At 41.6% G+C, this 12,786-nt stretch overlaps 1 protein-coding gene across 5 annotated transcripts; it reads right to left on the bottom strand.

Annotated features, from left to right (window-relative positions):
* Nucleotides 1-1,387: 1,387 nt before the first annotated feature.
* Nucleotides 1,388-10,538, bottom strand: RNF168 (ring finger protein 168). Of its 5 annotated transcripts, none has more exons than XM_075507688.1 (9): nt 10,392-10,538; nt 9,689-9,799; nt 9,483-9,587; nt 8,818-9,161; nt 7,834-7,910; nt 5,977-6,153; nt 5,182-5,306; nt 4,801-4,888; nt 1,388-4,201 (listed from the first exon to the last, which is right to left on the bottom strand). In XM_075507688.1, exons 4-9 carry the CDS (start codon nt 9,116-9,118, stop codon nt 3,134-3,136), a joined length of 1,836 nt encoding a protein of 611 aa, XP_075363803.1. In that variant the 5' UTR covers nt 9,119-9,161; nt 9,483-9,587; nt 9,689-9,799; nt 10,392-10,538; the 3' UTR covers nt 1,388-3,133. The 5 variants fall into 5 exon arrangements, with proteins under 5 accessions (XP_075363803.1, XP_075363804.1, XP_075363802.1 ...); XM_075507689.1 differs by having other exon boundaries at nt 9,483-9,565; XM_075507687.1 differs by having other exon boundaries at nt 9,483-9,799.
* Between the last annotated feature and the right edge of the window lie 2,248 nt (nt 10,539-12,786).

The raw sequence follows: 12,786 nt of genomic DNA, 5'->3' as shown, positions 1-12,786 counted from the left end.
ATTTCGTAAACCTTATATGGAAGAGACACTTAACCAACACATTAAGAGGGAAAAGACAAGATTCACCAAAACAACTTGTGGAGGAAAAGAGAATGAAACTGGTGTTAAATGCAGCAAACCCATATACTAGGACATGGCTTCACATGCAGGTGCACTAGTCGCACAAGGTGCACTGCTGCCCAAAAGGGAAATCCTCCCTTCTCCCTTGCCCTGTCCCCCCTTGACACTTCCCCTACCCCTTTAACACCTGGAATTAGATCATGGAGAGACCCCAAGTGCCAAAGCTGGCACAAGCGTAGGAACCCCATAAATTGGCAGTGAGCTGTTATGGCAGCTCACTCCATGTTGTTGAGGTGTACTCAGCTAGACTGCGTGATCCTGCCAAACTAGTGAGCTCTCACTGTGTCTTTTAAACAAAATGCCTCCTATCTTACCACTAAGCATATGTTACTTAGTGTCAGCCTGCTACAAGGACAGAGCTAGCCCCAAAACAATGAGAGCAGTAGATTAAGTTTAACTCTAATGAAGATTACTGCTGTTGGGGGATATGTATTTCATTTCTAGCTTCATTCTTTTCAGCTCTTTAGTGTCTATCTGGATATATACCTGTATGACCACACATGCTTCCCTTCCTGTTTCACCAAGTATCTATCAAACATCAGGACCTGGCCATGAAAGCAACTCCACAGCCAGCACTGCTGTACTGGAGTATGATGATGGTTGATCTGAGAAAAATACAGCAATTAACCAGGGTCAGAATTTCTAACACATGCAAGATTATTTCTTACATATGAATGGCCAGCAGTTCAAAACACTTGAGATTCAGACTCTTTCAGTGCTAGACATTAAAGGCAGTGATGGAGAAGAACAGGGCAGACATTCAAACCCCTTAGAGGGGTACAGCACTAGTCAGGACCACAGAAACAGTGTGTCTCAAACTGCAGAGACAGTTGCATAGGGCATAAACTTTAGGGTTTTGGCAGCAGGTGGCTGCAGGGGTGACCTGTGTGGGAAGAGGCCAGGAACAGCCCTGCATGACTCCAAACTATTTCCAACCTGCTCTGAAATCCTGAACAACGCATTACACCAAAATGTCAATAAATCAGAGGAGCACGTGGTGTGTCTGCTCAGGCATACTTGAGAACAGGAAGCAGTCAGTGGGAGACGTGATCGTGGAAGAAGGAGCTCCATGCCAGAGCAAGGACCATCTTTCAAGCAAGTTAAAAATAAACATCAGACTTCAGACATTACTTGACTGTAAAATGAGGCTGAATAGACTTAAATAAACTCTTTCTCCTCATCTGTTTTGAAAATAGAAAGTTTACTTCTTACATGCTTATCATGACTGGAAAGGCCGAGCGTCACTAGCATGAAAACACTCAATATATCTGCCTTAAAGAACACTTTTAATTAATGAAGGATTATACTTAACTGCCTGGGTAAGGTAGAAGGTAAACAAAGGTAAGGATTAAACAGAAACAGATCTATATGGAAAGAAGGCTTCCAGCACAATGGTTGAGGCAGCAAGAGGAACAGTGAATGAACTGCAACTGGTCCCCTGTTGTAACTTTCTCAAAAAGCATCTTAGAATAGATCTTTTATTTATGAGAAACCCACCATTAAGAGAGACATGCAGGCAAAGGAAAAAAAATTTCACATTTTTGGCTTGGTGTGCTGTTCATGCTCTCAATAAAATTTCAGTTTGGCTTTTTTTAAACTTAAAACACCAGAAGATACTGCTTTGAAGTATTTTGTTACAAATTTCCCAGAACTGAGTTTTAAAGTCTATAGATGATCAATGAGGTTCAAAAAAAGTACACATTTAAAACATTTGCAAACTTTGGTGATTAGCACACACACTTCAGCAATGTAAATTAGTGCTTTGCTCTCTTTCAAACATGTACAGTGGAAAAGTATCTCATTACAACCAAAGAAAGGCCAAAAAATGGTTTATAACAGCAACAGATAAAACAATCTAGGAAGAATACTTCCTCTGCTGAGTAGCAGCTGGTCAACTCTTCACCAGCCTCAACTTCCTACAGGCCTCAGCTTCCCTACATGTCTAAATTCTAATTCTTTTGAATTATGTTAGTTTTAAACCCAACTGCAAGACAGTATTTGGTAGTCCCTCTAAAAATGGGGGGGGAACAGTTAGAGTCAGGCATGGTAGTTATGTGAATCTTTAATTATAGTTACGTCATTACTGACAACTCCAGTTTTCAGTTGCTTTTCCCCATTTTGGTTTAGCTTTCTCCATCATAACTGTCTTCTGGACTAACTATTTTTTTAATATTATGTGGTTTGAACCAGACTCAAACCAGTTTGAGTATGAAAATTAAATAGCACTAAAAATAGGTAATATTATCATGCAAGAATAAAGTTGCAGAACACTAGCAATAAGAAAACAAAAGTATCTTTTTCCTAACGACAGTGAGAGTCAGATCAGCAGAAGTGACCTCTCTGAACAAAGGTAAATACAAGCCCACCACTTATACTATTGGCATCTATGAAAGATCCTTGGCTTTGGTAGTGGGAGAATGACCTTGTTTTTCCCTCTTTGTCTAAGAAAGGAGTTAGTATATGAGGGGGAGAGGGAAAGAGTGTGTTGGCAAGACTGGCTGTCCGGTTATACTCTTGTTAACTGTCGTGCGAAAAATGCAATGCAACAAATAAACTGAAGCATGTTATTGAGATTTAGGCTAACAGAACAGTGGTCGTGCCTAGTAAAGCTTGAACCTTGCAGTTGGCAGACAACTAGAAATACAGACTCACTTTTTTGCTTCTTTCCTCCGTGGAATGTGCATCCTTTCCATAAAAGGCTCCAAATTCTCATTCTAAGATAAGACCATCAGTTGTTTTTGTTTTTAAACACTAACAGTATTCACATTCAAAATTATGTAAATGCAAGTGCTAGAAAATAAGCTGCAGTCACTAAAAGACCAATAAACATTTTTTTAAAGTCTGGGGGCGCACATTATTAAAACTACTCAGAATACACAACTTTGTGACTCAAAGCAATCCCCCTCAAAACCAACAACTTTAAAACTGCTTACAGGAAGCTTTGCCTAGCACAGGAGAAAGCATTACCACAGTTTTAATTCTCATTCCACCATGTGTCTGTGGTTCTGTGGATCTACTCCGCAACAGAGCTTTTAAACATCTGAAGGATCGTCTTTTGCTTATTCTTAGGTAGTGAACAAATACCATTTGCGTCACTGGTATTAACCACACAATTCAAAACTTTTCCTCCCTTGATGCTGGGTGATTTCATTCGGACTCTGGTAGGGGACTGCCAGTTTTCATTGCAAGAACCTTTCCGAGTCTTGCGGTGATTTGTTTCAGCCTGTTTTTTTGGTACCTTTGAGTCTTTTGCCATCTTAGAACCTCCCTTTCCAGCAGGAGAGTCTTTCATGGTCTGAGGTGGTTTGGTGCGAAGAAGGTACTCATCTGGAGAGCCCTTTTGTCGATTAAGTGTCCTTTCCTCCTTGTTGATCTGTTTTTGTAGCTGCAGAGCCAGAAGCCTGTCCTGCTCCTCTTGCATACGCCTTTCATAGAACTCCTGCTCAAAGGCTTTCTGCATTTGCAAGTTAAAATCATTTATCTGCTCCCCTTGGTCCTCTAAACTTTCTGGAAAAGTTCTTCTCCTCTTATCAAGCATGCACAAGTCAACCACTGCTTCAGCTGGTGGCTCCAGCAACTTTCTTTTTGGAGTCTCCTTAGGGGTCTGCAGTCTCTCTAGTTTCTCTTCATCCAAGTGTCTGCCCACCTTCATGAGATCATATGTTACACTTTTGCTGTGAGACATCACAGAATTTGTTGCTGACTGAATACAAGCACAAGTTTCAGCAGAGTTTTCAAGGTTTATGCTTTCTACATGTGTTAAACTGCCACTGTCTGACTCAATTCCATCATCTTCTCCTTTGGATCCATGAAGAACTGTTCTAGACCTTTCCCCTTTTGCGATTCCATGAAGCGCATCTGGAACTTTGTCTCCTAGACAATTTGGTGCTGGTGTTTTTTCCTGCTTGGCAGCGGTGGTTTCCCCTGAAGCTGAGGCACTGAAATAGTTCATGCATGATTCCAAAAACGAATCCTTAGCGCTGGAATCTTTAATCACACCGGTCAGCTGTGGAGACAGTGTTGGCATTTCCTCTTGCTCATCTTGCCACGCAGAACTGCTGCCTTCATTGCTATTGGTCTCCTGAAGAAAAGGGAGAGACCACTAATAAAGTAAATTTATCAAAAGCCAATGGGTATGAATAAAATGCAAATCTGACTTCTCATGGCTGCACTGCTCAGAACTACTCTGGGATATTAACTTGAATTCTTCTTTTTTTAAAAAAAAAAACCAACAACGTAATTGTTTAATAATAATGAAAATATTTAAAACAACCTACAGAAGCCTAGCTAAAGGACTAAAAACGCAACTGCAGCATTCTCCTCTTATCAATACTCAAGTCAACTGTTCAAGGTATGAGCCTGCTCATCTTCTTTTGCTCATCTCAACAGGGAAGATCAGACAGACAGACAGATGCTGAAGACATTCATGTAAGGTACCTGTACGGCTACACAAGGTAACTATCGAAGTAAGCTGTAAGTGTGCATCTGCAGACTGTCAAGCATGGTTTCTTCCCTTTCCACTTTGGGGAGTCGTGAACACTGCAGGTAGCTCAAGAAAGGCAAGATAAACTGCCCAGTGCTGATGTGCAAGGGGTATATAGGGCTGGCAATCCTATAGGCAAGGGGAAAATAACCCATAATTACTAACACTGAGGTTTATAACAAAATGATTCTAGTTACCACAAAGCCAGAGTCACTCCTGCCTCTTTCTGTTGTTCTAGAGAATGATGCTGATCCCAATGCATGATGAAGCTTTGGAGACAGATACCTTAAAGGAAAAAAAAAAAAAGCATACCTTTTCAAGCTTTTTTTTTCTGGAATTGTCAGTCTTTGCCTTAAATCAAGATCTTCAGGTTCATTCTGACAAAGACAAGAGAAGGGCAAGTGTTTCCCTTCTCCTCCATATTATCCTATGAGGAGATGTTTTAACATTTGACAGTTTACATTTGCCCCAGATTATTGAGGGAAGTTGGACTACAGGATTCCAAGGAAGCAAACAGAGCAGAGGGACACTATACCAAGAAACAGACCAATTAAAGAAGAAAAACTTGAATTACTTACTTCTGAATGTCTCCAGAATTGCTTGCTTTTTTCTTCACCTTGCCCAAATTCACTGGAGATGTTTCAGATGAGAGACTGCCTGCTGGTGAAGGACTGCTGAGCACATGCCCTTTGGAATCGTCATTCTTTGATGACAAGTAAAAATAGCATTATATAAAACAAAACACAACACAAACTGGAGAAAACCCAGAGAACTACTTTGCTTCTGCTGCAGAATTCGTTACTTTTGTCCAAAGAATTCTGGAACTGTAAGTAATGGATAGTTATGGAACAAGAAATGTTACATGTTCTGTATACTTTCCTGTATCTGGCATTAAGGGACAAGAGGTTTTGCTCAAGTAAGTACACAAGTTTTCACCACTAGGACTATTATCAGGTAGCAAAAAACAACCAACCAAAACCCCAAAACATAAGGTAAACTTTCATTGTATGTTCGGTTTTTTTCAGTGCAGGTTACAGACATCAATTTCTTCCAAAGAAGTATTTTTAAAATCATGAGGAAAAGGAAGTATTTAGAAGAAAACCAATGTTTTAAAATGTTTCATAATGAAAACATCTGGCACATGTTTCAAATTCATAATATACAAGTAGAAATGTCTCGGGTATTTCACCCTCCCAATAGTTCTTCAAAACTTAATGGTCAATGAAGGATCTAAAGTACTGGGGGCTGACAACAGCTTCCAACTACAATTAAAATAAATTTAAATTATTCAAAATTTTAACTTTTGCTCTGAAAAGTCTAAGTTGCTTGCACTATATCAACATTTTCTACTGTCCCCCTTGATCCTAACTCACCAGACTGTTACTCAGCTGCCAGGCCAACTCTTCATCTTGCTTCAGCTGTTTCTCCATCTCCCTTCGTCTCTCTTCTGCCAATCTGTGTTCCTCCTCCTCTTCTGCTAGAAGCCATTGAATGTATTCCTCACTTGCCTTGTTCTCCTCTTGTTCATGCGCTCGCCGTTCTGCCTCCACCTAAAAAAAGATTTTTAAAGGTTGCTACTGTAGGACCACACCAGAACCTCTCAGCTGACACTTCTTAAATGTGAACGATCTGCTATTCACAAAGACACTCCACACAATTCAAAGCCAGTATTTAACTACGCAACTCTCCAAAGATGTAAGAATCAAACTGACGCTGTGTGTAGAGTCTTCAGTCTGATAACAGTGACCTACCTTTTGGTTTCTGTAAGACTACACTGTTAATCATGCTAGCATGCAAGGTTAAAATTCATTTACTCACCTTTGAAAATGTCAGTAACAAAAAACTAAGATCTCCAAATACATGGATCTACAGAGAAACTCAGATTAAGATTCTTTATAAGACTGGATGCCAGCTAGACCACAGCATTTGCTCAACCTGCTTATATCATCATAATGTCAATATTGGCACAAGACGCCTAAAAAGGCAGCACATCTCTCTTCCGAGTCCTTCTGCTCTCTTGAAACACACAAAACCCAAAGCAGCAGAGCAAGAATTGTAAATCTGCCTGCTTTATGACAGACATCCACTCTTGGTAAATCAGTTATCAGTAACTCCACAAGGACAGCGAAGTACTTCAATAATGAATAAAGCTTTCTTAACTGGGTAATGGAAATTTGGAAATTTACTTTAGAGAGGAGCATCAAGTTGTAATACTACACAAGCTATGTTAAGTCTGAGTTTGTTCAAATCATGTAGTGATGTCTTATGATTGGCATCAGACACCATTACTTATTTCACAGCTTTTGGGCACCATCTCCATTAACCATCAATACTATTGCTGCCAATCAATCTTATCCCCTAACTGCCATAAAAGAGAATCCCACAGTCCTGTTTCATGTACTCCCCCTGCTCTCGTAACAACCAGCAACGGGGCTGTCAGGGAAAGGAGCATTCTGATACTACTTCCAACTATAATTCTTACTACTACTGTGTCTGAATTGGAGGAAGAGGGATCCTTTAGATCCTTAGACAAACATTAAGATCTTTTCTGATTTTCAAATGAAGACAGATAACACAGGGAGTGAGCAAACAGGAAAGAAAATGCTGTGTGTTCACTATCCAAGTTCATCTAATTGTGTTATGTTACTTAGGGAGGGAAATCAAGAAGGCAAGTACAAGACCAAAGCCAAAACAATTCCAAATTTTTATGTTTGCTAGTCCAAAATACTTTATGTGCATCTGAGGACCTATAAAAGGCATTTTAGCATGTGTGGGCAGGGATGCAGACAGTGAGAGGTGACACTAACCCTGAAAGAACTCTTCTGCAGAGTTCTGGGAAATGCGAGGTATTGACTAACAGAGACCTGCCTGGGCATTCTGCTGTGTCTGTACCTCTATGTTTCCTAGCCTGCAAAGCACGCCTACTTGCAGGGACAACAAGACAGCATACATTACTGGACCAACTGAGAGGGTGAGGTAGGAGGTACAGATCAACTAGCACAAGAAAAGTGGAGAAATGTTGCCTCATGTCAAACACAAGGAAGTCTCTCCTCTTCCATAAAGGATAAAAATTTAATTCTTGCTTTGGGAATGACCAGTGTGTTCTTGCAGCAGCAATGCCTTTTTAAGTATCTTTCTTTTTCATTAAATAACATTACAGCTGTTTGTGGGAACAATTAAAATAACTAGATACAAAGCATTTATGCTTTTAACTATGTTTTTAGACTTACCTTGCTAATCTCTGCTTCGTACTCCTGCCTTAGTTCCCCAGGCTTGCTCAGCTGGTGTTGTGGATGGGGGACACAGACTAAATGAGAGAAAGGAATAAAAGAAGTGAGGAACAAAGCAACATCACGACAGTCAACAATGAAAGATTTTAACAAAAGATCACTTCCATACCCTGTCACAGGAATGATTTGACTTAAATCAAGTGCTGCAAAAAAAAAGCACTTTGTGTTACAAAGGAACAAAATAAAAAAGCACTGTGTTACAGAATGGCAAGAACAGTCAGTGTTTTCCAAGCACTGTATATACAGTAAATAAGTATGCTGACCATAACCTAAGTCTTTTGCTTTTTGTGATTAAAAAGACTTCATAATACCACAAATGGAACAACATGTCATAGAGCCAACCTACCGATTAGCCTCCCCCAATGCAGCTTACAATATAAAACCCCAAATCCTTCTTCAAAGAGTTAATCAGATTTCACTTCCTTTTGTCTGACACCACAATTTTAGGCTCAGAGACTCCTGCATAGACTGAAGCCCTGGAATTTCTAACCAAACTAACTAACAGCATCTAAGAGTTGAAAAACTTTTAATCACTTCGCTTACTTGATAGTGATACAACACACACACGCATATGCGCAAATAGTCCACTTACAGATTTTGCAGCTGAAGTTGTACCAGTAATGAAGCATTGCCTTTGCAAGGATAGGCAGCCATAAACCAATGCTTTGTGCAAAACACATGAACAAATACCCACTTAAATGGTCCGGCAATACAGAGCGTACCCTCTGTATCACAAACGAAAAAGGCACAGATGGCCATTTCTCTACCTCGCAAGCCCCTTTCACAGGAGAGCTCTGACACCACATTTACTAGCGGTAACAGTTTGTCTATGCACAGTTTCTTATTTCACAACATCCGAAGTCCACCAACAGTAATTACTTTGGTAAAGCAGAGACATCCCAGGACAACTGACGTTTTACTTACTTTCCTCTTCTAAATCCTGTCCGTTAATCCTACGCTCACACTCCTTCGGGTAACTCTTCTGAATCTTTTCCCAGAGTTCCCAGTTGATAAGAGTATTTCTGCGGGCATTATATCGTGCCCAAGAAGAGACTCGACGCCGGCAAAAAGGGCAACAAAGACTGGCCTTTTCAACGGTCAGCTGGAAACAAGAATTACAGAGGGTATGGTTGCATGGCAGTGTCACGGGCTCCACAAAGATCTCCATGCAAATTTGGCAGAGGCAGTCAGACAAGGAAAGCGGAGCCTCTGATTTCTTCGACATGCTGACTCGAAGTAGAGGAGCAGGACTAGTATAACATCAGTACCTGAAAGCAAGAAGAAACATGTATTTACTTTCCATAATGAATATAGAAGTAAATAGAAAATGCTCAGTTTTACAGCTACTTTATGGAAGCGTTAGTGGATTTAAGAAGTCTGCTTAAGTGGTTACTTTTGCTCACGATCCGAGAGATTCTCGACTTTCCAAGGAAGACACAGGTCTTTCCAGAACTCACGGAGAAACCGTAGCAGGGGATAGCAAGGAGGTGGTAAGGAGAGGGGGGAAAGAAAGTGAGGATGCTTCCAGCATTTACTATCTATTAGTGATAAGCTATGCTCACGTTTGGTAGATATGTTATCACAGTTACCTTAACCTTCCATTCAGTCAATTTTTCAGTATATGTGTGTCCTTCAAAAGCTGCTTCTGGTACAGACTTGGTTCCAGCATGTTCTGAAGGTGAAATACAACATCCCTATGCATCAGAGGAGAGGAGGTTCTTCCTCATTCATTCATTTGCTTAAGCTGGGACTAAAAAGTCAACATATTTTTTGTTGATATAAGCACAGAACTAACCAATGCATTCAATACTTCAGCATCTTCTTGTGTGGCTTAAAATGGTGGGGATCATCCAGCCTTTCTACCACCAGCCCTCCTCACAGGATTTTTTCACTTCTCCCAGAAATACTGTGGGACAGAAAATAAAAGACACATACAGCAAAAAGGATAAAAACACTGGCTTTTAAGTTACAGGAACTTAAGAAAGTTCTTACAAGCTTCTTAAAAACAGCCAGCTTCACAGAGACAGGAGGTCCTTCCAAGAGAAAGGCTGCAATTTCAGTCACACAGGAATTCGACATAGAGACAAATAAGCTTTAAGTTGGGTTTTATTTTTTCTCCTCTCCCTTTGTTGATAAAACAAAGCCTTTAATTTTTTTAAAAAAGGATGCTAGATAACATGGAAACACCCAGTTTTACAGGCAGTTTGTTAAAAAGACCTAGCAAGTCAACGTATACCTGGTCTGGACTAATTTCAATTCGTATATAGACAAAAAAAATAACGCTTACTAAGCCCCTAAGATGTGGACGCCCAGGGAAGGTGAGAGCAGGACGGCGGAGCAGCCCCACACACCATCGCCGGGGCCCGGTACACGGCGACGCCGCTCCACCGCTACGGACGCGCCAACGGGAAGAGGCTGGGCCCGGTGGCCGCCCCCAGACCCTCCAGCCCCGCACACCCCCGGTCCCTGAGGGGTCAAAGCAAGGGTTCAGCACCCACCGAGCTGCAGCTCCGTGGTGGGGGCGCGGCGGTCCTCAGGCCCAGCGACAGGCAGAGCCGCGGCCTCCCGCAATGGCGGCTGCCGTGGCGCTGCCCGCCCGCCGGCTGCCCCGCCCCGTCCCTCGCTGACGGGCCTCTCCCGCCGTCTGGCCTCTCGCTCCTCCTCCTCCTCCTCCTCCTCCTCCTCGCCGAGCCTGTCGGGAGACAGAGACGAAGAGCCGAAAGGCAAGCCGAGGGGGAAGGCAGGACCAGCCTGGGGCTAACGGCCCTCCTGTGCCTAACCCAGTGCCCGGAGCCCGCGGGGAGCTCTGGGCGCGCGTCCGTGTCCCCGTGGTGCTGCAGTTTTACTGTATAAACAAGTATTTCAGCCATAAATAGTTACCGACGGATCTTGCTGAAAAGCAGCCTGACTAGAGCCTGTTTCCCCGGGTGTGCGGAAAGCAAGAGCTGCTCCAGAAACTTGGTTGGAAGATAAAAAGGCTAAATATGTGCATTAACAAAGTTTAGCCTGGGTGCTAAAATTGTGAATCTTCTGGCCTTGTTTAATCGGAGAAAGTAATCATAGTGTTGGTGAGTTAAGTTTTTTTCCCTTTACTTACTGCGGGACAAAGTTATGCAAACAGACTTGATGTCCCTGCTATCTTGGAAACAGCATGGCTGTTTTTAAACCACATAAATATTCCATAGACTCCGTGGTTGGTTTTGTTTTTTAAAGAAACAACTATCAAAGGAACCATACTTTTTCCTCATATTGTCAGTTTCTGCAGTAAATAGCAATCGCGACTGGGAAAGGGTAAATATGTCAGTATGGGTTGTGCAGCCTTGTGTTGGAGTGCGCCCACAGTCACACCAGTGTCACCTGCACATGCAGGATGAGGTCTGACCCATACCTCCCTTGTGCTCGCCTCTTCCCTGGTGCCCATGTCCACGGGGTGTCCTGGCTCATCTCCTCCAGCATCTCGGCCTGAAGCTCAAACTTCTGCGCCAGTTTCTGCAAGCTTGAGTCCAGGTCTGTGAACTGAGCCTCCAAGGTTTGCAGCTTGGTTTCTACTCTGAGGGATGGAAAACAAGGGTGTTTAATGAGGACTTGGACATCAATGGTGGTGCTTTCTGCCATGACAGTGGGTGACACATTGCACTGTGAACAGCTCCAGACCCCATTCTGAGGCTCCTCCCAAGCTGTATGAGAACACGCAGCACTAGAAATTAAGTTTTTCTGACATGGCCCAGGTCTTTTTGGCCATACCCTGGTGCAGAGGTCTTATAACTTGTAAATACTGATGCAAGATTTGTATTTAGATATGTCTGCAGGTCTCAACCATTTGCATCAATGTTAGTGATGTTTTTTTCGCTAATACATTTTGAGGTGATTTATGCTTTTACTTGTAGTATCATGATCTTTTGAACCATCTTCATTTGACATTGAGCAGAACTTCTCATTCTTCATCAGATTAAAAATGATGCAAATAATAAACAAGCCACCCACAATGTTTCTCTTTTCCCGTCAGCTCATCCTGCTCTGGTTTTCCCTTTTATAGGACTGTCCTTCCACAGAGCAAGTGTGTGATAAGAAGACCTTAGCGAGCCAGCAATAAGAAAACTGCTTCTCAGCTGGTATTTATTAGCTGCTTTTTCATTACTTAGTATCTGTTGTGTTTTTCCCTATTTAAAAAAAAAAGGAAAAAAAAAAAAGAGGTGCATCTTTGTACTTTCTTAAATTATAATCCTAAAGACAAGTTTTTTTAAGAAAACTGCCTGGTTTAAAAGAACTTATTGTGTTTAGGGTTGAAGTATGAGGGAATGCAAGTATTTATGCTTTGTACCCATTTGCTGCTCCATACTCGAGAAGTAGGGTGCACTGGGCTTCTGTCCTTTCAGGTTTTCATAAAGACAGTTTTCTTTAGGTTTGCCTCAGTTAGCTGATTTACGTCGAGGTGTGTTCTTGAGCATCCTGAGGATCTCAAAGCTATCAAAATATGAATCATTCAAAGTTCCTTCCTAAATACCAAACAAATACCTTGGTACTATGTACTTGACAAGCGATTTACTAGCAGAACATCATCTATTCCTTATAGACTTCCATGATTTTTCTTTGCATTTTACTGGCAGAACTTCAGGCTGTATCAGTTAAATGAAAACCATGCCATTGCTGAATTTTATTATGGGCAAGACCCTACAATTTTTCTTTAGCGTCTCTTTCGTCATCCCCAGTTTGCTCCACTGCGTCTGTTACTATTATTATTGTATTGTATCTAATGTTTAGGGAATTGGATAATGAATTGTGACCTTCCTGTGTTAAACACTGTATTAAGGTCTTTACCTCGTTTGTTGTGGTCCTATTTTGTTTATCTTTGGCTGAACTTTTTTGTAAGGACAAAATACACAGTAGCTTTCA

Source organism: Mycteria americana, chromosome 7, assembly GCF_035582795.1.
Source record: "Mycteria americana isolate JAX WOST 10 ecotype Jacksonville Zoo and Gardens chromosome 7, USCA_MyAme_1.0, whole genome shotgun sequence".
NCBI classification, from domain to species: Eukaryota; Metazoa; Chordata; class Aves; order Ciconiiformes; family Ciconiidae; genus Mycteria; species Mycteria americana.
This window is presented reverse-complemented; position numbering and strand designations above follow the sequence as displayed.